Source organism: Lipophrys pholis, assembly GCF_963383615.2.
Source record: "Lipophrys pholis genome assembly, chromosome: 20".
NCBI classification, from domain to species: Eukaryota; Metazoa; Chordata; class Actinopteri; order Blenniiformes; family Blenniidae; genus Lipophrys; species Lipophrys pholis.
This window is the reverse complement of record NC_137648.1, coordinates 16,623,740-16,651,600: the sequence shown is the minus strand read 5'-3', so window position 1 is coordinate 16,651,600 and position 27,861 is coordinate 16,623,740. Positions and strand designations below refer to the sequence as shown.

General features: G+C 41.3%; 1 protein-coding gene across 4 annotated transcripts in view; it reads right to left on the bottom strand.

The window, feature by feature from the left end:
• col11a1a (collagen, type XI, alpha 1a) overlaps nt 1–27,861 on the bottom strand; it is an 84,477-nt gene that overhangs the window by 52,742 nt on the left and 3,874 nt on the right. Inside the window, exons 2-22 of one of the 4 annotated variants that reach the window (XM_080489457.1) lie at nt 26,654–26,818; nt 26,177–26,390; nt 23,938–24,100; nt 13,958–14,083; nt 12,204–12,296; nt 10,965–11,060; nt 8,922–9,206; nt 7,698–7,763; nt 7,459–7,500; nt 7,273–7,335; nt 5,869–5,943; nt 5,675–5,758; nt 4,710–4,766; nt 3,610–3,663; nt 3,477–3,530; nt 2,141–2,194; nt 2,001–2,054; nt 912–965; nt 457–501; nt 226–279; nt 84–128 (exon numbers count right to left, since the gene is read on the bottom strand). In XM_080489457.1, coding sequence (XP_080345583.1) covers nt 84–128; nt 226–279; nt 457–501; nt 912–965; nt 2,001–2,054; nt 2,141–2,194; nt 3,477–3,530; nt 3,610–3,663; nt 4,710–4,766; nt 5,675–5,758; nt 5,869–5,943; nt 7,273–7,335; nt 7,459–7,500; nt 7,698–7,763; nt 8,922–9,206; nt 10,965–11,060; nt 12,204–12,296; nt 13,958–14,083; nt 23,938–24,100; nt 26,177–26,390; nt 26,654–26,818 — 1,943 coding nt within the window. Of the gene's footprint in view, nt 1–83; nt 129–225; nt 280–456; nt 502–911; nt 966–2,000; nt 2,055–2,140; nt 2,195–3,476; nt 3,531–3,609; nt 3,664–4,709; nt 4,767–5,674; nt 5,759–5,868; nt 5,944–7,272; nt 7,336–7,458; nt 7,501–7,697; nt 7,764–8,921; nt 9,207–10,964; nt 11,061–11,274; nt 11,461–12,203; nt 12,297–13,957; nt 14,084–23,937; nt 24,101–26,176; nt 26,391–26,653; nt 26,819–27,861 lie in introns of all 4 variants that reach the window. The other 3 variants (XM_080489458.1, XM_080489459.1, XM_080489460.1) reach the window with 3 other exon arrangements.

Sequence of the window (27,861 nt, the reverse complement as noted above, 5' to 3'; positions counted from 1 at the left end):
AACTCACAGCTGAAACCTACAACCTTAAAATCCCACAGAGCAGCATTTTATTCCCACTTCCTGAGAGGACAGTGTGTTTGTACCATGTTTCCTTTGGGACCTGGAGGTCCGTCAACTCCAGCAACACCCTGTGGGGAGAAGATCAACGTAAACGCAAAGCCACGGGCACGTACGCGTTTTTAAAGTAACAAGAGATTAATAAAGGGGAAACGTCACGGTACTCACGGGTGATCCAGGGGGGCCTGGAGAACCACGAGGTCCAAGCAAACCTCGAGGGCCCTGAGGTGAGACAGACAGAGCGATGGCTCCATTAATTCACTGCTCATAATGCCAAAGGACCGTCCACAGGAGGTAAAGCCTGTCCCCTAGTGGTTTCTCTCAATAGCTTAGCTTGGCAGAGAGAAAGAGGATCTTGACGGTGTGACACAGGTGAAATAACATAGATGGCACACTTACACTCTCACCGGCCAATCCTCTGGGTCCAATCTCTCCATCCTCGCCCTGGAGGAGGCAAAAGACAGGAGTCAGGGCTGATTTGAATGATTTCAGCTTTCTTTTCTTTCATTTTTTTTTTTTTTAAAAGATCAGTAGCTGTTTAAGCTTTTCAATTTAAACAAACAACACTCTGAAGCAAACACTGGCATCCTGCATTAGGTATCAACTATCAACACCTATAATCATAAGCTGTGGAAAGCGGTATTACTCGGGACTTAATCTCAAGCAAACCAAACACTGCTGAGTGTGGTAACAGCCCGGGGGGTGGGGGTGGTAACAAACTCTCCTCCTCCCCACTTCATAGCCTCCACCCGGCTGCCCTGGCCCGAGGGCTGAGCTGGTGAAGCGTGGTGGCGATACACCCCAGCGAGGGGTTCTTCTCAGATTTTAAGAGCTTTTAAAGAGGAAGCACTTACTCTCTGTCCATCCTCTCCGTGGGCACCTATCGGTCCCATTGGCCCGGGCTCACCCTGAGAACGAGAGGCAAGTCAGCGAGAGAAGGACAAGGCACGTTTCTTTTTTATTTTAAAAGAGATAGACAATCTGTTTAATTTTCTTTATAGTTAACCAGGTAAGTAAGATGAGAATTAGTCCTCATTTTAAATGATGGCCAAACCAAATGATACAAACTTTGATTATTTTGTACAATTTAGTCATTTTCTAAAAGTTTTTATTTGTTTTAATTGTTAAAATGTAATGTACCATTTGTTAGTGAGCAACATCCATATCAGGACTGGGCTGTCAGGACGGCTATTGAACGGATCCAACTCAATACAATACACACTAAAATACTAATAACCATAGACTGTTCAATACTATTTTAACATCACTAGTTTATTGCTTTAACCTTTCAAGTCTTCTTGCATGTAATCTTAATATTATGTATATTGATACTTGCTTTAACGTTTTCCAAATAATCCAGTCAACTCTAACACTTTGCTCCCAAAACATCCGACTCTCTAATTGATACCGGTTTAGAGTAACCAGGCAAAGAAGTCATTCTGCATTCTACAAAGCAATTACCTGGCATCAGTGCACCACTGTCATTGCAACTTCCCAAGTAGTTTGATTAATGCAGGTACATCAGTGGGAGACAAGAAACCAATTACAACTTCCTATCGAATTATTTCTCTGGTGGCCTTGCAGTCGCTCACTCGTCGAGCTGAAATTGAGGGTTACGCGGCGCAATGTTGAAGTGAGGCGGTTATTCAACACCTTAACCGTGACAGCAGCCAAACATTTCTGATTAAATCCAAAGGTATCACTGTGGCAAATCGACGCGAGACATGCAACCCTTTAATAAATTGGAGTTAAATGATAAAAAATAATCCCAAATTAATTAGTTTCTTTGTAATGGGAGCTTTGTGACACGAGGGGGCTGCTCGCAAGCATTCTAAAGAGTTGTTTCTCACATACAGTCAAAACAACTCATTGATAAATATGATATCAACAGTTTGAAAATATATCAAACGCTGGGTAGGTGACATCCACTGTGATCTCCTCACCCTGTGTCCCTTTTCCCCGGGCAGTCCGGGAAGTCCATCAAAGCCTCGGTCACCCTACAATGACACAGAGGTGCAGAATTATTCACTACACCCCAATGCTTCCACTCATTAGTAGTGTGTAGTGTGAAATGTATCTGTACCTTGGAGCCGGATTCTCCGGGCATTCCACGGGCGCCATCAGCTCCGGCACGACCCTTAAAGAGAGCGGAAATATTGAGTACATACCCCCAAAATTCCCATCCTGCCAGTGACTAAGAAGTTTACGGCGTAAAAACAGTTAATAAATTGTGGAAAATCCCAGCATGCTAAAGATAATTCGATTTTTTTTGTTTGTTTTTCTGCGGTCCTCGTAATCCTATTATTCTCTCTTTGTTTAGTATATCGCTGTAAACCTCTTTGTGACTTTGTCTAGAGAACCGCTAAGTCTAATTATCAAGTGGTGTTTTCGGTCAACAAATAGTGGCATTTCAAAGCAAGTGTTGCATTTAATGGTTCAGTTGCTTGTTTTAGTCATATTGACAGTCAATTTTCTCAAGCAACAGCAACAGCAGCAGCTCCCCTCTCTTGGTCCAGGTGGGTTATTGGATTGTACAAAGCCTCATCTTTATTGCAGACAGTGTTGTCTTTTATGCTGTGTTAAGCACTGTTTGCCCCAAACAGCAAGTAGAAGAGAAAAAGGAGAATAGAGTTCAAATGTGCAATTTGTACTACAAACTATGCCGTATAAGTACTATGTTCTCTAGTGCATTTAGTCTTTTATTTAATTTTTTTCCTGTTGCTACTGGACTGAAATTTGCAAAATGAAACTTTGCTAACAAATAAACTATATATATCTAAAAGAATAATCCATAAAAAGAAGTGAGCAACAATTTACTGTCATGCTGACACTGCTCAGGTTTGCTCAATCCATTGTAATGGCTTTTTATTCTCTTTGCCCTTATTAGCTATATTACAAAATATTTGATCGGAGAGCAAAAAGTGCAAGATATTAGTAATCCGATGCAACAATAGATGAATGTTTACATAATTATCAGCCATAGAATTGACAGTAAATAAAAAAGTAAAGCCATGTTAGAGTTCCTAATTTGCCCTGGATTTGGTTTCGTGTTCAATTAGGTCAATATCTTTGACCTTGCAGATTGATTGCACGGCGACACTAATTGTGCCCCACATCTCTGCTCATTTTTCTCCATTTTGGCATTTTCAGACAGATTAACATCCACAGCCATTGATCCAAGGATTGGAGTGAGCACAGGCCTTTAAGCACATATCGAGCTTTTGTTTGTTGAGGTGGAAGTAAGCCTCTCAGAATCTGAGGAGTGGCCACAAGTACAAACAACCACACACACACACACACACACACACACACACACACACACACACACACACACACACACACACACACACACACACACACACACACACACACACACACAGAGGACAGTGTGGGTGTTCGGGGTAAATGAGTTCACTCACCCTCTTGCCAGCTTTGCCAGGTTGTCCTGCAGGTCCTTGGATGCCACGTGGACCCTGTACAGAGACACAAGGACCTTTTAGTCACAAACTGGTCCGCTCACCTGCAATGTCGTACCCCTACCTGTTTACTCACCTGAGGGCCGGGGTCTCCACCTTCACCTTTCAACCCACCACCACCAGGAGGACCCTAAAGAGAGAGAACGAAAAACAAACATTACCACAGATGGTATGCTTCCAAGACTAACAACACAGGACAGGAGGCTACAAATAATGTGTCGCCAACAGCAGATGGCGTCATTTAGCTTTCTATGTGCAATACGCATCGTTTTGCACACTTTCCTTTTACTGCAAATGAATGATTAATCTGGAAAGAAACAAATATATATATATATATATTATAAATCTGAAATCAGAAAAAAAAGAGATCTTCTGCTTTTTGCTGCATCTAAATAACCGGAATCGTCCTTTAAACTCAAAGTTAGCATCTGAAGGATGAAATTATATATGCAGTACAACTGGGTGTTATTTGGTGTGTTTGTAAAAATGTGAGGCTTGATTGTTGTTTAAGGGATTTGTGGCATGTGTTATCATCTGTCTGCAGACAAGCACGTCTTCCACTATAAATTACAGACAAGAAATTCTGCAAGAGTGACTGAAAACAGTTTTTAACATATGTCAACTTATCTGCCACATAATGTATACAATCATGTCTATTTGCAGGAAATAAAAGCTGCAGTGGGAATTTCAGCCTATACCCTATTGCATTTGTCCATTTAGTGGCCAATATTGGATTAATATGTGTGAATTTAGTTCACCATATGGGGCCTTTAACCGAGGGTAAATCTGTGTTATTTGATGGATCTTTTCCTTGAGTTAAGCGGTGGATCGTGTATCAACAAGCCCAAGAAAAGAAAAGTAAAGAGAGAGGAAGAGGTTGGGGAGGCAGTGGGAAATGGGGTGGTGTAGAGGGTGAGATGCTGGGGGGTGGAGAGTAAACATCAGGTTCTACTTTTCTCCGGAAGTTATTCTTTGATTAGATTTTCAGCAAAAACTGGCAATGTCTGCATGGTTGGTGGAAACATGTAACACAAATGCCTCACTATTGATCAAACTGAATTTCTGATGATAACTGACTGACTTAAGAAATTACGTAATGAAGATAAGACAATAAAAAAAAAAAAACTGTCTTGCCCAAAGATTAAGCTGCATAATTCCTGAAAGAAAAGGACTCACCACTGGCCCCGATCGTCCTGTCAAGCCCATCGGCCCAGGAGGTCCCCTCATCGCCAGCTGCAGGGCAGAGACACGGACAAGACCAAGGTCAAATTCCACTCAGTAAAACAATCTATACTGTACATCCTTTCATTTTTGCTGAATGAAGCGCCGAGAGGTGTCTGTATACGTATGAATATTTTCATGGGTTTTATATCATAATTGCCCTCATTAATATCCAGACAAGTAAATCATGACAACATGTCTATGTTGTGATTTGTGTGAAAGGTAATGCTTTTTCTTGATTCTACACATGCAAGAACTACACGGTACATCTGCACATACATTTAGCACGTGTGTATTTGTTCCATTTGCTTAAATCATTCATATTCCTTCTGAGTATTGTGTGCACCGTGCAGCCAGTTCATACTTTATCACTTCCTTAAACGTCACCGTGCACCTGCAGTGTGACGTTTAACCTTGTGGAAAATCTATACACTTGCAGTTGATACCATGTGGATCACGCCACAAAATCAGCACAAGAAACTGTGCTGTTCAAAAACAAAACGCCGACAAATCATTTTCAAAGTCCTTGTTTTTTTTTTTAAATCCTTTTCTCTCACTGCTCAGCTTCTGACCCACAAACACACAAAGGCACTTTCTGCACCTGTTAGTTGAGCCCACCCGCAGATGGGGAGCCACTAAAGTATTTTTAACTGTCTCTCCTGTCTGTCCATCTGTTCAAAGAGGTCATTTTATGTTGTTGCTCTTCAGGCGGCTCGACATCTCTCCTTTTAGCCTTGCAAGGCCAACGGAACGCAGTGCGACCTCCCCTCCCCTCCCCTCCCCTCCCCGCCCACCAAAATACTGCGTCCATCTCTCTTCCCCTACAGCTGTGTGTAAAGAGCAGGATGGAGGGGGTAGTGGAGGGGTTGTCCGCAGCCTTTTAGCCTTCCAGTGGTGTATTTATGTCCTTTTTAACTTACTCTGGCCTGGGAGAGGATGGCTTGAGCTTGGGCTTCTTGGGCCGACACCACTGGACCCTTCTCGCCGTCGCCACCGAAACGGAACTGTTGGACACACAGACAGCTCGTTGTCTTCACTGTCCCTCTGTGACAGTCTCAAAGTGTGAATTTTGTTTGGGAATTAAATGTCAAAAGCATCTTATATAGATACTTACTGGCAGCATCAGCATGGTACCAGGGGGTCCTGGTAAACCATCAGCACCAGGCAGACCAGCCCGACCAGGAGGACCCTGAAGCCAAAGAGAGAAACAATGTGACCAAATTCCAAAAACACTCACATCTTTTCACGACTGTTAAGCACGTATGGAGGCTGAAACAGCTACCAAATAAGCTGATGAGTTGAAATCAGCGTATAACTTTGTAAAACTGTATGGCTAAGTGGATGTAAAAAGACAAAATAACCAGCAAGCTTCATATTCACATCCTGTCAAAAATAACAAGCTCTACACTGTTTATGAGATTCTGTTCAAATAAATGGAGCTTTTGGCTTGTATATCAATCTCTAAACAAACAAATTTTTATGTAAAAAAAAAAAGGGGGGTGTGAAGCACTCACTCACAGCCATAATAGCAACATAAATTCAGTCCTCCCAGATAATGAATTTAGCATTATTTTAATACAATATATACCCACACTGCATGTTTAAGTACCCAGATGCAGCAGTGAGAGTATTTTTTGGTAGTTTAACACGTCATCCTCCTTAAAGAAGAAAGAGGTCAAAGAGCAGGCCTTGACATAAAAAACCTCCCCATTTAACCTTTGGGAATGTTTACGACAATAGTTGACCTGTTGAATCTGCTCGGGAATTACTTGACTTAAGTCTGTGCTCCCAGTTTGACTATCCCTTCGACTTTGACACGGCGGATTATTACAATCAGCTTTGTTGAAATTACTTATCTGTGTGTATCTTTCAAGATGTGTCACCACATCAAGTTTCTGTTTCTTACGTCATACAAATAGATCGCTTTTCTACCAGATTCGAACCCAGGTCTCCCACACTCAACGCGATGCATCGATTATCGGCTAGGAGGTGCATGCTCGTGAGCCTAAAACTGCATCCATACTTTTGATTTACGCGCTCGTCCAAAATTTGGAATAAAAGCATTTTATGGCTTTTATGAAAAAAAAATGCTCACTTTTGGATCTTATAAAGGAACAAAAGAAACTAAATATCATGTATGAAGTAAAGCTAGTGAGCTGTATGGATCTCAATTGACAGAGAAGTACTTAAGCAGCTACGGGACAATACAGCAATAATTTATTAGTCTTTTGCAGAAGAAATATAAGCAATATGACTCCATATATTATCATTAGCTAAGGGATTCTTTTAGCAGTAATCCCACTGTTGTTGACTATATCATCCTAAATGAAAGCTCCATAATGGATCTCTTAATGAAAAGATACTATGACTGTATTAGCTTGTATCATTCATACTTCAACATGTGAGTCATTTCTACTGCAGATTATTCAAAACCAAGTTGTTAGAATTACTTCATGAGGACTTGTTTAGGAGTCCTAAAATGACCAATATCATCAATAAAGCAAAATAAATAGCTTACCCTGTCACCAGGATCTCCAGCAACGCCTGGGGGTCCGAGTAGACCTGATGGTCCCGGAAGACCCTAAAAAGAAAAAATTACATATGTCACCGTCGTCGAAGATTTAATTACATTTTGACCACAAACGTGTACAAATATGACAATGTGCAAAATAGAGATTTTTTTTGCATTTCTAAATGTACTCACAGCAGGGCCGGGGGATCCTGGTGGTCCTTCAATCAGCATCCCCTTCAAAAAACCAAATAGATTATTTCACATCACGAATGCTGCCCTGTTTTGTCAGGTTCAAGATGAGTCAATCACATTTTGAAGCTGTCCTAGAGTGCTTCACATGTTCAAAGATGTATTACGAACACTCATAGGTGACATATTTTCTCTTGCAGTTCATAATTTTCAGAATATATTTCAGTTATTTTGGACCTTACAGGCTCAATCACGGCCGGCTCGCCTTTCTCTCCCTTCTGGCCGAACGCTCCCCCAGCACCAGCGACCTGCTCGTACAAACCAAGAGAAGAGGAGGCATTCTTCACACACCAGTAATACGCCACAGGTGAAAATAGCACTGATGAGCAAGGATGATTGAAGAGGAAGGTCAGCCAGGGAAAGCTGTGTGAAGCCTCCAAAAAAAAAAAAAAATCTCATCAAATAATCAGTTGCAACTACTGGAGCTACATGAGATTACATTGTGTAACACAACAGACAATAGGTTAGTCGTAATGAGAAAGAGCGGACCTCTACTCTACATGCTTGAAATGGAGCAATGCTGTCACGGCATTGCCATTGAGGAGTGTGGCTAATTAATAGAAATAAAAGATTACATTTTCATTTCTAACTATTACTTATGCAACTCGTTAAATCCCCAGATCTAAAAGGAATCTGAATTATAAAGGAAGGTGCTTGACGGTGAAGGGACGGGTGGGCTGGGAGCTACTAAAATCATACAAGGCCAGTAAATCCAGTGTCTTCACACGCTAACAATCCCCAAAGGCATGCAGGCACAAAATGGTGCTTGATGCTGTTTTGGCCGTTTAAATAGAGCATGGTTCAACGTATGGTTCAGTGTATGTAGAGAGGTTTGCTGTGGTCAATGTCTTGATTGTTGAATAGTGAAGAGGTGAATCAAACCAACTTAATGTGTGTGAGTGATTCTGTGAACGGTGGAGGTCTCTATATCTGACAGACAGCCTGCTTGTTAAAATAGCAGAGGAGTAGAAGGCGGGGTGAGATCTGGATGGGGTGGGGGTGGGGGTGCAGAGTTATCTACGTATCTATGGGCGTGGTGTGGGTTGGACTGAAGTACACTGATTGGAGGTTGTGTGCAGAAGGATGAAATGTCATCGAGAACGTATGTCAGACACACTTCCATTAGATTACAAAGAGAAATGAGTGACACCGGGTCAGATTAAAACGCAGATGCATGCATTCTCCCGAACTCGTATTAAATCTCCAGTCGCCCACTGGTGAGGCAGCAGCAAGACATTTACCAACTCCACACTCATCTTGTCAATGGCGCATTTCTCATGCCAAGCAACCGACTGGAACGGCATGCAGTGGAAGACTTGAGTGAGTCCGTGATAAAGCGCCGATCCCCTAATGCATGCAGTCCATGCGCACACCCTGCAGTCGCCGGTCCAGGGTGCGATACTTACAGTACTCTCAGAAACGTCGGTTTCAGCTGCAATCCCGGGCCCCACCTCATCGTCGTAGGCCGCCCCGGGATTGGGTGGCGCCGTGCCATACTCATCATACGCCCCGTAATCATACAACCTGTTGTCAACCTCGCCCAAGTCATACTCCTTTAGGTCATATTCCTTAAAGTCATATGCTTCTGCGCCAGTTTCCAGGCCGTCCACCTTTTCTGGGGCAGCGGTGGGCTCCAGAGCAATGGGAGTGGCCTCGGTGACATATTCACCAACAACATCCTCCTCCACAGCCTTTCAGGTGTTATCCAAGCCGAGGAGAGGGAAGGAAACGGTGAGCAATCAGAGGAAGAGGACTGTTAGTTAAGCTCCAGAGGCAAAGAATCTACTTTTGATGTTATTAAAGCAAATGGATTCAGTATTTAATGCTGAACACAAAATTTTAAATAACGACAACACTTTACTTATTTTATGTGTCACATTGCTCATGAATTTTTTAAGAAATTATAAAAAAAGGGTGGATACGTGTTGAAAATACAGTTTACGTCAACAACAGGCATGTTTTGACCACAGAATAAACAAAGTGTTATCATAATAATTTTATAAAACCATTGCAAAATTTGGTGATCCCAAATGTCAAGACAGACTAGATGTTACAGTATCCAAGCCTTCTCTTGTTTACCTCACAAACTGTTACAAACAGATGAGAGAAGATTAAAAACAATATTGCAAAAGCAGCAGTTTGCATTAACACCAAATTAATCATTCGATTGTAGCATCTGTGCAATAAGGTGAACGCAATCAAAGTTTGTTGATTGGCAAATCGGGTTTAATGTTTCCGAGCCACCTGTGAATTTCCCCAGTGCGCTCACAGTATTTGGCAGAAGTACTACAACCGCAACCACTTGGCACCGCGTTTGCTTTCATTCCAAATGGTGATCATTCTGGATTTAGCTTCATAGTCTAACAAAGTGCATGCAATTATAGTGATTACCGGCAGCTCTCCATTTTGCCAAATTTCCTATTTTAAGAGCAGCGTGTAGAATCACATTGTCTTTGCGAAACGCTGCACAAGACAATGCAGGATCAGAGCTGACTGTGAGGAGACTTGAGCCCGGTTTGTCATAGTTCTTTTCAAAGTAATGAGCAGAACTAGTGATCAAACCCAGGCTTATGGTGTGATGGACAGCAGGGCATTGTTCAAACACATTCGGCAGTATTGGAGCAGATAGGTTAACTTCTAATCCTGGATAAGGCTGCGGATTGTGTCAACTCTCTAAGTGGGGGTGATTTCATCAATTATGAGCCAGAACTCCTTAAAAAAAATAAAAAATCACTTTCTGCAGAAGGACTGGTGAAGAAACGTCAGTACATTATAACTTTCAGATATTCATGTTTGAAACCAGCGTTAATATCGATCTCCAAGAACCCCTCCCCTTTCCAACACAGCTAACTCAAAGAGCTTGATAGTCATTCAGCCCTGCAGAGGCCCACTTATCTAAATCCGATGTGTCAGAGAAGAAGCAAGCAGGGAACTCATTGACCAGGACAGAGAAACTATCAGACATAGGTGCCTCAGATTATGAAGGTTTAACTTGCAATGTGTCTGTAAATATGTATTTCATTAATCATATTCAGTGGTGTCAAGCACATTGTAGTTCAAATCCACAAAACGTGCAGACTTTCTCATGAGACCTGAGAGTTCAGTGAAATCTTGATAAATAACAAAATCAGCAGCCTCAACCAGAACTGAATCTCACAGCATGTGGCCACAAATGACTTCCACATATCACACTTTTCTATAAGCGGTTATCCAATGTATCAACAATACCCGACTGTCCACAACTGCTGTCCACACGCCAACATTAGATCAAGTCAAAAGACACACTGATTCATTTGAATTGTGTCTTTTTCATATCATACCGGGTACGCGTCCGAAGGTAAAATCGTCCTGGCTCACATTTCCCAAAACATTTAGCACTGTATCCTTTTTTCCATTTTTTTCTTTTTCTTTTTTTTAGAACGCAGAGGAGAATGAAAAGAAAAATTTACCTCGCTGGGTCCACTCGTGGCAAAGGAGGACTGAGACTGAGTATCATCTACAGTTCCGTAGTCAATGTCTGTATTGTAATCTCCTACATTGTTTAGCTGAGTCATGTTGAAAAAAGAAAGAAGAAATAAGGGTTAAAAACAGAGGCTCGGTCCAGAGGTTATTTTCTAGGGGTCCTGTCTCTACAAACTCTGCTACTTCTACAGAGAGGAGGTTAGGGAGCTCTAAGTCTGCCATCAAAGATTTTCCTTGTAGAGGTCAGGACAGGAAGATCTTGATGCGATCTGGTCTTTTCTTTAGGTGATGGTTTACCCTAAAATTGCCTCTGGGTCGTGCCGGCGCTGTGGCCTGGTAGCCAGGCATCTGCAGCTTCTTCTTAGGGACAAACTTTTTAGCTGGCGATTTTTTGGCAGCCAAGACCTTAAAGGCCTTGGTCTTAGTTTTAATGAGGGACTTTCTGGTCCTCTTCTTTTTCATGGAGACACTACGTTTCTTTCTCTGGAAGAGGGGACGGCGACAGAGACAAGACAAACATGGAACATCGAAAAGTGGAAATGACTCAAACGGTGTACAGAATCTTCTCCGACACAACTGAGTGATTAGACACATCAGCACATCAACGAGGAGGACTGCAATTGGTTAACATTAATCATCTGAAAAGGTGACAGTTGGGCAGAGAGAGGCTGTACAACAATCCAGGACTGAGCTGTTCATGTGACACACAGGAGAGAGTTTGAAAGAAAGATAAATATAAATAAATATAAACGCATCAATCTGGACACAAGTGCAAAAACACACAAGAAGATTTGCCTTTCAGCAGCTCTTTACCGCTATTGCAATAATTAAATGTACAATATACAATAGTTTTAAAGACGTGCTGGAATGCAAAAAAAAAAAAAAAAAAACTCAAAAACAAACACACTTGAAGTGGAAGGGAAAAGACTTGATAACAAACACAAAGAAGTGGCACACTGTGTGTTTACATGCACACTCAGAGTTGTACAATACTGCAGTAGATTAATAGAGTAAGCCTCACCAACAAGGCTGGGATGCATAGATACCAAGTATTTTAATTTGACTGGATGAAAACACAAATCAGAGTCCTGTCGTGCATGTAAACAGCTCAGTGGGACACACAGACAACACACAAAATAAATAAATGAGAGATGGGATGGATGACTGACGAAAAGAGACATTACGGGGGGAAAAAATAAAAATCCTCTTTTCCTTCTTTCATTTACCTGTGTTTCAGAATACTCATCGGTGGGAACGATGTCTGTTGCTCCCTCAGAGTAATCATAGAACTGAGAGTAATATAAATCATCAGTATTGTACTGGAGAGGTTGAGAGAGAGAGAGAGAGAGAGAGAGAGAGAGAGAGAGAGAGAGAGAGAGAGAGAGAGAATGAGAGAGAAAAAAAGAGAATAATTTGTGTTAGCAGCAGCTTCAAGGATGCAGAGCACAAAAGATGATATATGCGACACATATCATCTTCTGCATCCTACATGTTCAAACATTAAAGCCAAAATATTATTGCACTGGCAATTATTAGCAGAAAGGGACTAACAATCTTCACATTATTTCCATCATCGCTCCACATGTTGGAACGCTGATACAATAATTAAAGCCAGCAAAATGTTTAGCATTAAAAAAAAAAAGCTGGGACATACTAATTATACATATAGCATCATATCAAATGTCAGACTATATAATGCTATTATCTATAATTAGTAAATATATTTAGATGTAACTAATTGGATTTGTTGACAATGGTTACATCGTTGGCTTTACACGACCAAAATTCTAAAGGATTCAAACTTAGCATGGGAAAATAATCCAAAAAATATGCTGAAACATTCTTTTTGGCTCCTAAACTGCAAACATCTAAGCAAATACGAGAATTTATACACATTGTAAAACAAAGAAAAGCAACACAAAACTTTGGAAAAACTACCAGCTGCACATCAGAGTTTAATCAATGGAACTTTGCCATTAAAAGGCATGTAAATTACCCACAGCAGGGCTTCTGAGTACACCTGGAAGAAATAAGTCTTATAAGGGGGAAGGTTTTCTTTAAATTATTTTGCATGTTGCTCATTCAGTAACGAATGGAGCATGTATGCATCTATTCTGCATAAAACTTAAAAACCTCCGGCAGCAACTTGGACTTAGAAGAATCTGCACATGAAGCCATGCTGAAATGATTAAAAAATAATTGGTATTGATTTTAAGGCGAGTGTGCATTATCAATTATTAAATTAATTGAATGCAGCTGCGCTGAACGTACTTACACTTTCTCACACTACACTTTTTTACATGTTTTTACAATTTCTACCTCACTTGTACCACATAAGCATCACTGGGATGATTTGTGGACAATGGGATAAGCGGTTGTCGCTGACATGTTAAAATATGAGGTATTAACAGTTAATATAGCATCCTGTAAGTTTGCAAAGCAAAATGAGAGCGATAGTGGCGGTGTAGGTAGTCCTGTCAGTCCTGTCAGCATCTATACTTGATCAAGAATGATCAATGTGTCAGTTATTCTCAGATTATCTGCTTCTCTCTGTGGATTTGTTCAAACATTAAGCACATTTTCCCTCTGAAATCATGATATCGGTTATAAGACATTTGAGATTAGATTTGACTATTATTTAAAGTCAATAATCAATAGTGTCTAATCACCTGGCATTCATAATGCAAGACGTGTGCTAAATGTCATAAATTGTGTCGTATTTCAAAATCTTTGTATGCGTATATTCATGTCTTTGCATTACCACAATTATCTGTTCATCCATCCATCCACTTTCTCTACCTGCTTCATCCAGAGCAGGACTGTGAATGTCTCAACTTTGTTAAAACATGTAGAGGTACAACACAATGTAAACGTTAAGACTAAAACACAGGTTACAGTGAGGCTTCAAATCTTCCTCTTTCAAAACTTGATTAGAATGCCCCCCCACCCCTCCCACCCCCCGACTCCCATGTGAGCTGACCTCTTCCACTGGCTCCTGGGCTTGCAGGGATTCGCTGTGGGGGGTGTCACAGTCCGGGCTGTAGTGTTCACAGTAGTCATACGCTGCTTTGGGGTCAGCCACGATGAGAAGCTGCTGGATGTCGCCCTGCAGAAAACAGAAAAGTTAAAAATAAATCTTTTTTTAAATTAAAGTTTCAGCCTAAAAGCATGAACACGACTCAGAAATTAATCACTTTAATTTCTATGTTGGGCATGAATATTGCTACTACCGACAACATCCATGCTGCCAAAAGCTGATCAAACCAGATTATTATCAGACAAGACAAGGCTGCACACAGACTGAACACAGACTCGCCAGGGGTGGGGGGGGGGGTCATGTCTCATCTTGCTCCCATGCTCACACACACGAGCATAAACTAAAAACTTAAGTTACAGACGCAGTTTTCTTTGGTACCTATACACTTAACTGTGTCTGGCAGACTCTGCCTGCATGTATGATTAAACATGAAATACACAAGGTGGCAGAGGAAACTAAGTTAAGACACTGAAAACATTATTATTATCCACTCTGGGTTTTTTTTCTTTTTTATTCAGGAAATCAAGTAAACATGGTTGTAAAAACACGAGCAACAAACATCTGGCATGGCCACGAGTGGTAAAAGACATTAAAACACTTCATATTATTAACATTAAACACAAGCAACTGACACAATGATATAACGTAAAACATGCTGCCCAGCTAAGAGTTTTCTTTTCTAAATCTTTATACTGCATATCATACAAATACAATTATGTGATGTTTCTGTTTGGTCATCTGGTGACCTCTGTGATTAAGTTATGGATTTGACCTCTTCACAGGTGGACACATTCTAACAGAATGAAGGTAAATTCCCCCCAAACATAAATCACACCCAAACTCTATGAAATTCAATCTGAAACACTGAAACAAACATGCATTTTTCTTTTCTCTCACATTTGAGCAACAATCTTGATACGAACTTGAAAATAAGTCAATCTGAAACCTGTATGTTACTCAATAGTCAACTTTGAATTGGAAGATTGAGCCGATAAGAACAAGAAAGTAATAAAAGGAACGTCAACGGCAAACATGAGTAACTGCTAAAGTCCCTTCAAACAAAGACAATAGCAACAATGTCCATCCTTCAATACACAGAGGCTTTGTCTGAAATCCATATAAATGGCCCAAAGGGTAGATAAAAAAACCAAAACTAAAAACTGGGATGCCATGGCTTGGTTGATAGAGCGGTCGTCTCCTAATTGGAAGGTTGCAGGTTTGATTCTGATCTCTGCATGCCTACATGCCAAAGTGTCCTTGTCCATTATTGTTAAAACCTCCGTCAGTCATTCAAACCACAGTGTTCTCTTCACGGTTGGTGCAGGACACCACAGAGCTCGATGCTTCTCCGGCACTGGTCTGTATCAGTCCTGCAGCCAAAGTGTCTGTATTTGGTGTCTGTAATTGCCCGATCTCAGTTCCTGCAGGCTATTTTTTGAGCCTTAATGCACATGCTGAAGATAGCTGAGGGCTGTTTCAAAGATGGAGTGACGGGACAGGCATGTCTTTGGAGAGAACATTTGGCAGAGGAGCCCAGAGGTAAAACACCCCGATTGCACTTTTAGAAGTGACACTATACATTGAAAGGCAGAATGGAGGATTGGCAGGGAACCACGGGAGAGATCGAGCAAGCTGAAACTCGCCAGGAGAATGTGTGTGTCTGTGTGCGCGAGTACGTGTGCATTGTCCCAGGGGAGGAAAAAAAAAAAAAAAGCCTTTGTATCTTTAGCATGTACCACAGTATAAACACCCCTGTGCTAAGGCTTGTTTCATAGGAAAACTAAATGTGGCTCTTAAAAAACTTTCTCTGTACAATCATCCATCAACGTCTTGTTTCACAGCCTCAGTTTAACACAGATTCCTCTGTGTGGCTCCCTGGTTGGATGTAAGAGTGTTTTAAAGTGGCCTTTCTCTTCCTGTTGGACTACATGTCTAACAATAAAACCTTACATTGTTATTTGTGGAGTATATCGAACTTTAAAAAGCATATCAACGTAGCAATACCCCCCCCCCCCCCCCCTTCGATATTGAGCTATTCCTTAAACTGTCAAGTACCTGTTGCGTGTAAAGCTCAATTTAAATCTTCTGTTTTGGTGGGTCACACACACATTTCTGCTCATACCACGCAATTACACTGCAGGTGCGACATCTCATCTATACAGTCTGAGGACAGGGTTTACTGCAGGATTAAGAGACAATATGGTGGGTGGACCTCACTTATATCCTCAAGGGTGTCCATGCACGTGTCCCTTCATGAGAAAACTGGCTCCTCGAAAGCTGAAAGCATCAATTTCGTGCATTAAGACACGGACTGGGAAATAGATGCTTTGTCAAAGCCGCAGGGAGAAACAATACTTCAGGTTCAGGAAACTGAAGTAAGACAAATTTGACCGTGGCGAGTCACAGGAGTGTGTTTAACTGAATCCGCGAGTCACATGGAGGATACAATTTGTGATAACAGGTGATTGGAGGGAAGTTCCAGACAGAGACTGTCAAACACATTTTGGTTAAGGGGCCACATACAGCAAAACGTCAGCTTGAGTGGGCCGGGCCGGTAAAATAGTGCCATAATAACCTTTAAAATTTAAACTTTAAAGGGGTTTTTTTGGCGCAGAGTATACATGATGAAAATGTCGAGGGTTTCACAAAACCAAACAATCTTAACCAAAGATTACTAGGATATCAACATAAATCTAATTTTAATGAGAACTTCAGGTGCAAAATACACCAGAAGACAATGGCAGGGGGACTTCATAAATAGATAGATAGTATAAATAATATATTTCATTACTCCCCAAATCTTTATATCTTCACACTTTCTTAGTAAATTAATTAAAGTATTTCCCTTCCCAGTTGAATGTGTATGATATATAAGCTTCATTAAAAAAACTTTCAGACTGCCTACACTTTGACAATATAAGAAAACAGGTGATTCTGTAAGGATCATAGATCCAAGTCAGATTAAGCAAAATAACATCAATGACTTTCTGCTGTACCAACTGAAAACATTTGTCATATCCGACATTTGACAGCTCTGAACCAGGTCTGGTGTGTGTCTGTGTCCATGTGTGTTTGAGGAGGCTGTACAGAGAGAGAGAGAGAGATCAAGCCTCGACCTGAGTTGAGTTGACATGTATTACCTCATGTGTCACCCTAAGACCAACAGCGAATGCTTGAGCCCCGCCTCGAGTCGGCTCTAATTAGTCCGGGTCTGACAGCCACCCGTCTCCACACAAATAGACTGCGGAGACATGGCGTCCGGCCCCCGGACCAGATCAGCAAAATCACAAAACATCTGTTTTAGCTGAGGTCAGTGATAATGAAATTATATGTTTGTGAGGAACCAAACCAAACCATGATTAATGTTAACCAAAAAAAAAACTTGAGAAGGTTGAACAGTCTGAGACAATTTTATCTAACATACAAAACTAAAACAAGGCGAAAAAGAAACTGTCAATTCAGGGAGGGAAACACCAAGTGGGCAGCTGGCATGGCAGAAGATGTTTTGTGCTGAAATACACCTGGGGAGAGTTACACCGAGGCCTGTGTTTCATTGTGCACTGCTTGGGGGGGGGGGGGGGGGTATATTCTCTGGTATCTTGGAGCAAAGCCAGAGCCCTGAAATATGCTCCTCCTTTTCTATAGCTTAGCACGGTGCACCATGAGCTTGTCCTAATGACGGCAGTGTGAGAGGTCAGCGAGAAAAGGAGAGAGGCTGATAGAGAGAGGCCGTGTCAAGATCAACAAGCTCTCCTGTTCACCTTTAATAGGTGACACGGGATTTAGGTTTTAGCGACTTCTGAAATACATCAAAACATCCATCCAGTATCTGACATTACCAAACTTCATTATTTCCATTCGTGTATTGCTCTAGTTTTATATGCCGGCTGTGGCAGGAACCGCATCCAGTGTAAAGAACAAGCAAGTTGCAAAGATTTACACATTCTGTAATATTGACCAGAAATGGCCAACTGTAATGGATCAGCTCAGTTATCACTACTTGGATCAGACCACACTTTTTCCGGAATAAATATTTTGATACCACTGAAATAGTGCTATAAATTGACAATGCTGGATCTATATATAATCTACCTTCACCCCATCCTGACCACAAGTCACCAAAGACTATAAATAACCTTGGAAGAGCTCAAAGGTCACCGCGAGTAAGCGTTGGATTTCTGCAGAGTAGCATTCGAAGTTTCAATCATTTTCATAAAGGCTGGTATTTAGTTTTGCTTGAATAGACTTCTCTTTTGAAAGGTCTGTGCAGGAATCCTGTTGCCTGTTGTAATTACAGGGTGAGAGCATGGCATCAAAAATGAAAACCCAGCAGACACCGGCATGAATCCTTCGACATACCTTTGCCCCGGGCAGCATACCTTCACTCAGTTGTCTTGTAATTGCACAGCCATATGCAACAATTACAACATGTTTGCCGCTCGCTCGCAATCTATACAACTGCAGTCAGCCTAAAACAACGACCAAGAATGAAACCAAGGATTCAAGCAACAAACGCAGATCAGATCACGGCAGCGTTTTAAAGATTTGGGGGATAAGAAGTAACTTCAGACACTCAATATTAGCATGAAAAGGTTCTCCAAACCTGGAGGGAGAAAGTCAAGTTCATGCATGTTTGATGCGTCTCCGTGCACCCACACATCTGAACCAACTGACTGGGTTGTCATTAAGGACTGCAGAACTCCGGTCATGACTCATTCATTTGAATCAGATGTGCAGCAGCAGGGTGGCATCTCGCAGGTTTCACGAGACGCCGCCCTGCTGCTGCTGAGAGAGAGAGAAAAAAACGTTTGTAAAGATGCAAACAAAAGGCTTGATGCACAGCCGTTGGGTCGTCACGTAACTTACTCAACAATACATGTGGGAATAATATGTGGTGGCATTTTTATTAGCTGAGAAATCAGTGGGTTAAAATCAATGGCAGACTCAAAGCAAGAGCAACTAAGAAGCCGTGGCAAGGAGATGATGGTTCTGTCGCTCCTCGAGATTTCATATACTTTTTCAAAAGGTCAAATCATCCATTGATGGGCGTCGGACAGGAGGATGAACCAATCAAAATGTTTCAGATCCTGTTAAAATGGGTTTATTATCAAGAAACCACTCCAGTTACGTAATAAGATAATGTATCAACTCAATTTCAAACATTCAAATGATTCAAAGAACATAATCCACAAAGCGAGCGTTTTGTGTGAAGAGCCACCAAAATTTACGAGGTGTACCGGGTCACTTGACTTCCACCTGAGCTCCAGGGATCGGCTCACAGGTCAAGAATATTCAGCAATTATGTCAAACACCATCCAGCTGGTTCTCAGCTATACACATTTCTTCTCTCTCTCGCTCTCTCTCCCTCTCCCAGAACTGTGTTTTCCCTTTTAAAGACATTTTGGAGAATGTCAAGAACCTGAATTACAATGTTTTTCTTGCTCTTTCACTCCCCCTGTTACATGTGAGAGCTCCCTTCTCTTCACAGGTGTGTCTCATTTAGGCTCATTTCTCACCCATTTCCTCCCCACCCCTGCCCATTCTCGGCCCTGACACACTGTGTTTGGTTTAGATTCCTTTGGTCCTTGCTGCAATCATGCTTCAGTCGAATTACACCAGAGGTCACGTTTAGATTTGTTTCTCAAATAGTTTTTGTTCACTTGTTTAGTGTCCACAGCTGGCAGTGTTTATACCCACACTGGAGTTTGTTCAAAATCAGCTCAATCCTGACAATTGTGGAGATATCATTGGATTAGCAGCCGAGGTGCTCCTTACGATCACAAGGGAGGAAAAACTGAATTAAAGAGTAGGCTTCATGCATTCTTTCTGCAATTATGAAAGATATATCAAATTACACAACTTCAGCAGAAGAAGATTTTTTTTCTTTTATTTTGTCATCCGTGAGGCAACTATTCAAGATAAGTCAACAGTGACTGTAGATAATAAGTTGCGTGTGGAAGGAAAATATTCAGTATTCAGATGAAACCAAAATATTGTTCATTCTCTTACAATAGAAAACATGCATGGAGAAGAAAAAGAAATTGTTCAAGCATGGGCATGTACAGTGTGTCTATTGAAGGAAGATCACCGGTGTTTAACGTCTGTGCATTGTTATGGAGGTGAAAGTATTACTTTTATTTCATGCTTAGATTCAGACTAAAGTAGCAGAACTGATATACGGAGTTGAATCGTTGAGATGAACCAACAAAGCTCTTCTCAATGTCAATCACAAGATTGACAATGCGTGAAGACAAAAGTGAAGATTGAGAGACATGAGACAAGCCCCTGATGGTGGCTGCAGTAAATCCAAGAAAAGCCTCTCAGGAGAAAACACACACAGGTTCCAAACTTTAGCAAATCACTTTCTTATGTACATATTTATGTTTGATTATTGCATTGGCCTGAGCGTGTAAAAATTCATCATTCGAACTTCTTAACATAAACCTGAAGGTTCACACTTTGATTCTATCACCATAGCTCCATTAAGAGATTGATTGTATTGCTGTAGGTCAAAGAAACAAAAATCGTGTTCCTGTCCACATAATTTGGGAACTGACTGTAAATGTGTGCGCTCAATTCAGACAGGTAATGTCCGCCGGGCATGAATAGACAGTCTCATGGCTTTGGCACAGTGGAGAGGCCTCAAGGTGGGGAGGGTGCAGAGGGAGGAGGAGGTAGGAGCCAGCGGAGAGTGTGCAGGCAGGGGAGGAGACGAGGAAATAAGGAAGGCCTGACGGGGCGAATGAAAGACTCTCATTCATTCAACCCAGATCCCTTAGCAACGGTGGTCTCTTCCAACCTGGGGCAGGTATGGTATGAATGGACGTTTATGAAAAATGCAGGTCAGGTTGTAAAAATAAATGCCAGAGAAACCAAATAGTTGCAATGTTTGATTATTTTTCTAGATGATCATTGAACTGCTGAAAAGGGAAGAAAAACCTTTTTTTTTTTAAGTTAAAGAGGTGCTAAAAAAAATTTTAATTACCCTTTCACATTAGTTCGTTTACTTGTACATTGCTATTGAAATTCCTAAAAAATCTTCAAACTAATCAAAAATCAACCTTATTGTAGGCACTGGCATGAATACACAAGGCCAAAGGTATGTAGTCCCCCTGTACTGAAATTCCCAGCATCCCAGTCCTGTGGATATCTGAGGGGAGCAGAGACAGAGAACAGACAGGAGACCTGTTCCAAAAACTACACAGAAAAGACCCTGTTAGGTGACTTTATGGCTCCTATTTTCAGCTCTTCAACCTCTGACTAGACACAGTGTTTGATACAAATATGGCTTCAGTACCTCTTTTTTGAATTTATTCTGAACCTACTGGATAAGTGACACTACAACTGTTTGTAGAAATGCATTTAATACTTGATGAATACCTGATCATGATACCCACGTCTTCATTCAACTATTCAACTCCACATTTAACAGGGACGTCATAAACTAAGTAGGCAGCAGAAGTGTCAAGTAGGAGGACTAATGCAGGGTACAAAGGAGGAAAAACCTTGTGTACATGGGGAAAATGCAGCACCGTGTCCCCGGGGCGATGACAAGGCATGCCTAAAAATATGGCTCTCTGACATGAGTGAAAGTATCAATCCTTCAACTGTGGTGTCAGAATAATGACTAGCCATTCCTGCAGCACTTAAACAAACTCGCACTCTTTCACAAGCAAACACAAGTCCAATATAGCCCTTCAGTGTACTTTGCATCTCAATAGGGATGGCCTTGAATGCCATGACAGTTCAGCCATTGTCATTGTTTACATCGGCCTGACCTACGGCCAGCACCAACTTCTCAACCTCAGGATGAATGGGGTCTCGAAGCTGGTAGTTACATACACAACATCCCAGAAAACTGTTGTCGTTAAAAGTCCATCATTTTATTCAGAAGAAAGACCTCAGAAGTAGTTGGTTTTGCAAATAAAACAGCAAAATGAGAAACTTAGTATCTCCAAGTCTGCTCAGCAACACTAACTCTTCAGTAAACCATCACATATTTTTCCCAAATACTGGACTTGCTAAGTTGCCCATGAAATGCCCAGTTTCCTTTGTAACAAAATGCAAAGCCTATTATATCCAGACCTTTTATAACACTGGATTTCATTTTACCCAAATGCAACACACATGCAGACCTTTGGCAAGTGAGAAATCAGGAATGAATAAAACATGTACCCAATACATTTACTACTTTTTTTTCTTTTTTTTTTCTATGGTTCATTTTGTTTCAGTGGATAAAGTGTGAGCGTGTTGTCTGTTTTACAGTGCTGGCTAACAGAAATGAAAGTTGTTACCTGGTGTGTTTTAGATGCAAGACATCTAGGTACTTACTTACTAAAGTCAATGGTACATTCTGTGTAGATCACTGTGATCAAGTAATACTACTACTACTGATGCAGGGCAAGAACAGCAGTGTATATAAACAATGTAACAAACTACTTTCTATTAAATTGAGAAAAGTTGAATTCAACTAAGGGCTCAGCCTTCTTCCGCAGTTCTTATTTTTCTTGCAAACGTTTAGGAAAGTCTCGTCCCACCCTCAGCTATGTAAAGGTGTGGTCTACGAAGGGCCGTTACATCGGCTGTGACAGCCTTCACTACCAACTTAATGCCCCACTGTTCCTATTCATACCTTTCACATGGAAGTGAAATTATTGCACCTCTTGCTGCCTTAGACTAGTAGAGCAAATGTGTCTCGTGACGTCTTTGGATTTTGTGAAATTTTAGTGAAATATCAAACAAAAAGCAATGTTTTGGCAGAAAAAACACAGAATCAAGCTACATATAATATCACCTGATGAGCAGCATATACAGGGCCAAATATACAACAAAAAATAACTGCTGGCAACAACAAATCTTTACACTTTCTTGTTTAAGACATATTCCACAGATGGGTAACATATGCATAATAAATTATTTATTTTCTCCCAATAGCAACAAAGTCTTTGATGAGCAAGGTGGTAAACTCGTTATTGGATAACATTAACTGTTAATTTGGTTTTGTATGCACGTATAGCAATAAGTTCCAACAACATATTAAAATAGGAACTCCTGCATCACCACGTGTTTAAAGTTAATGTATACAAGGGTTCTGGTGATAATCATATCTAAATTCAGTTTTTCAGCATTAGCCGGCGATAATGACAATGATGCTCGACATTCAACATTCACTGTTCACTGGTTTGACCCTTATATTTCTACAGCTCTTTTAATTATTGAACTTAACCAAACTCATGTCTCCAGTCTTTGCTTTTAACACCCAAATAGCTGGAACAACTCGATCACAAAGCTGGTAAAGCGGAGGGTCAAAAACAAGAATGGTACTCGTACTCTTCAAGTTTGTCATGAAACTACACTATAGCACCACAAGCCGGGATGAAAGTCCAAAATATTTCTCAGATGTGGGTCAGATGTATGGTTTCTGCATGAAGTCACCCATTACATCAAAAGAATTGGAGATTTTCCTGTATGCTCTGGTTTCTATCAACTCCACATTCCTTTAAAAGGATTCATGAGCTGTGTCAATAGGATTTAAAATAATCCCCTTTAGACAAAGTACATGGAGCAATATTTGACAATATTGGATAAACCGACAGAGACAACTGGATATTAATATAATGTTTTTTTGAATGAATATGTTGAAAACGCAATAAAAACTTCAAAACTCTCAACAGGGAAACTGGGATCACTGTCAGAGTCACACAAATGTATAGTGACCGAGCATGTCTATTACATGGACGTGTTCGACCAACCAACAGTGCACTAATTCATTTGGCTTCATGGGGTCAAATCCTCCCAACTGTCTGATATATTCATGTCAGCTGGTAGCTTTATCTGTATGGATAAACACGACAAGATATAACATACATGGCTGCAGCCGGGCAGCAGAATTAAGTGGCTCAGTTATTCCACGGATAACTAACCTGGAAAACCTCCTCATCCAGGATCCTGGTGCCGAACACTGTGATGCCATTGGTGTTGATGGAGGCGTGGTCACTCCGGAGGAGAGGCTTGGTGATTTTCTTCTTACAGTCTACAATGATCGTGACCGTCTTCTGCTCCACACTGATGGCCACCCGGTGCCACCTGGTCAAAGACGCAGAAAACAGAGAGAGATGGTGTGTATCATGAAATCCCTCAGTGACGCGTCGTTAAGTTTTTCTATTGCATGAAACAGAAACGACACGTGTGCAAAAAGCATTTCATAAATACCCCAAAATCACTATTTCGGTCATGTAGGAATGCAAATTCTCAATATAAGCAAATGCTTCGTGAACACCAGCATTACGTCTGATATATTTTGATCGACAAGTGCCACAGATGTAAAGGGTTAACCGGGGTCACACGTGAGTCTGACACCTCCCTCGCTTATGGACCATTTGCCACTGCACTTAAAGGCTATTGCATACCAGGCAGCAGTGGACCACATTCTTACCCCCACACTTTGGCCCTGTTTAACACGGGATTACACTCATTAAACTCCAAACTTAATCCTCCTTCTGGGTTACTCGGCATGACAGACATGGTGAACATTGTAGAAAGTGTGTGTCAAGATCCAGGAAGGCCTGCCTTGCCAGAGCAGGAGACACACAGTCAAAACATTGTTCTGAGGTGGAAGAAGAGACCTGGCAACACTGCAGTTCAAGATGGCAATATAAGAACCATTTAGCATGGATATTATTATAAGTATATCACGCATATCCGTATCCGGGGTGGAGGAAGGAAATGTGTTCAAAGATATTTGAACACATCCAGATCATACCAATGCATTCAAGGCCAATGAAGCCTAGAGGAACATAAACATGCGACAGTATCTGAGCTTAGCACTACAGTACAAAGGATCATTTGTCACCTCATGTGGCGGACAAGCAAATGTTGACTTCAGCGAGTTTGAAGAATTTGTCAAAGAGCTGAAGCACTCAAAAAGTGGATGTATGTATAACGAACCAAAACAACTGACAGATATGTCTGGAGTTTAAATGTTTGAAGAAAGGTGGCATGCAATGTATCAGCTCACTATTAATCTTCATTTTAAAATGAGAACAATGCTCTTTTTGACCTATTCCCCATCATCACGATGCCTCTCCCTTCAAGCTGTGTGTGCATCTGAGCAGTCATGAATACATCCACAGGGATTGTAGACTGTACACAGCCTGGGCTTTAGTGGCTGGGGGTTCAAACAAGGCACGGAGTTGGAATGCATCCAGATCAACAAGTGTTAAAAATCCCCCACGGAAAACATTGTTCTTCAGACAGCGGCTCACAAAGACTACATACCGGACGAAGCAGCCTACAAGACTAAGACAAGACAAAACTGGCCGAGAGCGTCTTTCTCGGAAAAAAATGCTCACAGAGCGGAGTTATTGTTGACATGAGACTTTCAAAGGATTTCACAGCCTTTCTTCTATCATGATAATAGTGTGCACCCTAAATCTCATCTTAAGCCTGTTTTGGGTCACGAAACATTGTGACCTGGTTCTGGACGATCTTTCAAAGTTCAGAAAACAAACCTCGCGTATTTGGCAAGTCAAGACCTTTAATATATTCAACGATTCATCAAAAACTGTATTTTTCTACAGCCTGTGCGTGGATAGTCATCCCCTGGTTGGCCCTGCACGGGACTCATGTTGCAAAACCTGAGAGCAGATAATCAGGTTCATGCTAAAAGGTTCGGAGCACAGTTCCTGGTTGGGTGAGGTAATCCAAGGGGGTAAAAAGTAAGTTTAGGACTGCCTCTACCCCCCCCCCCTAAAATAACAGAGGCAGTGAGTTCATGGATGAGGTCAGGTTGCTCATAGCAGCCCTGCTGTGCCCCAATAATCCAGTGTCTCCCTGTCTCTGACCTGTCTCTGTGTCCGCGGACCCCTGATGAGGTGGATAATCCGGTGATGAGCACCTGTGGTGCAACAAGGGAAAGATCTGGGTTGTTTTCTTGCTTTATTAAGACGAACAAGTTGGTGAAATAAAAAAGATAAAAGCACTCCTAATCTACTGGAAAGCCGAAATCACGACACAAACTATTGAGCACGGATTGCAATTATTCAGTGTTTCAAATGATCACCCGCCTTGGTTTCATATGTTTCATCTAAAGCAGTTCAAACTGCGACTCTGGGACTGAGTTTGCGAGCCTCGGTTTGTGATTACGTCTGAGATTTGACATACTTTCCATCGGCGAGGTTGAGAGTACGGAACAGGGGGTAGTCCTCTGGGGCTGGCTTGCCGGTCTGATCCTCATACAGGAAGACAGGTGAGCGTCCCACTTCCACGCCCAGCTGCTGGACTCCCTGCTCATTGTAAATGGACAGTAAGAATGACTGGAGGCCAGATTTGGGGCGCACTGTGGTCAGGATGGAGAAATCCTCAGGAAAAACACCACCTGAGAGGAACATCAGGTAAAAAAAGCAGGTCAGACTTGATGTGACTGAGGACGCTTGATACAACAATCATGCAAACTGAATCAATGGAAGGATTTCTTCATTTTAATTTCGGCTAATGTAATACATATAGCCTTGAGATGTACATATTAGATGTATAGATTTGATTAAGCAGTCATGAGAAGCCATTTTCTAAAGCATGAAAAAAAAAAACACACCAGTGTCCATGTGACATTAAGGTTCGTGAATGATTGGTTGCTCTTACCAGGGAATAACTGCGTGGTGGGGGCACTGATCTGGACCTGCTTGGCAACTCTGTACGCTGAGTCGGGGTTTGATGCTCTTCGGTGTGCACAAAGACCGGGCGTTTTTGTCACTCCTTCGGGGTAATTTTGAAATGCTAATACTTTTAGGACATCCACTGGTTCTGCTGTTCAAAGAGCAAATGAAATGAAATGTTAGCGTGAGAAACATTTGGTGAACATCGTTAGGTTACACTTTGTGCATCATCCAACATCACATGATTTCATTGATCCCAGATGGAGAAAAAAAAAAAATTTGAAAGACACTATGTAGAAGTAAAGACTCTTATTTCTCGTGTTGTCTCAAGATGCTGGAAAAAACAAAAACAATAAGAGAAGACTTGACTTGGGTTTTAATTTTAGCTGATAATATGAGCTGCTGCTCAGCTAAACACACACCTCTGCCCGATTAAAATGACAACATATCATTGCACTGCTTGATTAATGTTATATGAAGTGAAACAATTATATGAATAGCAGGTCAAGATTGGGGAAGTTTCCCATGCTCTTCAATGGTGAAGTTGGGATATGCCACCATGTCCAGGCTCCAATAGCAAAGACTATAATAACGAGCCATCTGAGGTCTCGTTTTTTAACACCTGGATAGGTTTACCTTGATAAGCCTTTTCAATCTGATGTAGTTTACATAAAGGAGCCTGTGTGGGTGCCCATGGGAAAACATTATAATTATGGCTTCTAACCAGAACAACCTCTCAGTATAGAGCGTTAGTTTAGGGGGGAAGCCTGAGGCACGGGTAGATTTTGACCTTCTGATTCACGGGACATTTGTATGAAATTATACCACCCAAGCTCCAAATAAATGAAATAAATCTTTCAGTTTCAGGAACTTTACATTTAGTTTGTTTTATGAATAAAGATCTACAGCAATGCCTAAAAATCATGCATCCAAATGGGAATTTGGGGCTTGCTTCAATTCAGAGTACTGCAATACCTGGCAAGAGCGAGGAATACAATGGCAGTCTGTTAGATGTAATAACACTAATCTGTTTTTGTAGGGGTAAAAAGCATGCCAAGGTGCCTGACAGCATCAGTGAGCCTTTTCTGATGGTTCTAAAGCCATTGTTTTGGTTGGCATGTGGAGGTCAAATAACTCCTCTATTTATTTAACGTCTTAATACAAAAGAATCTAGAAAAAAAAAGGCCTGATGTT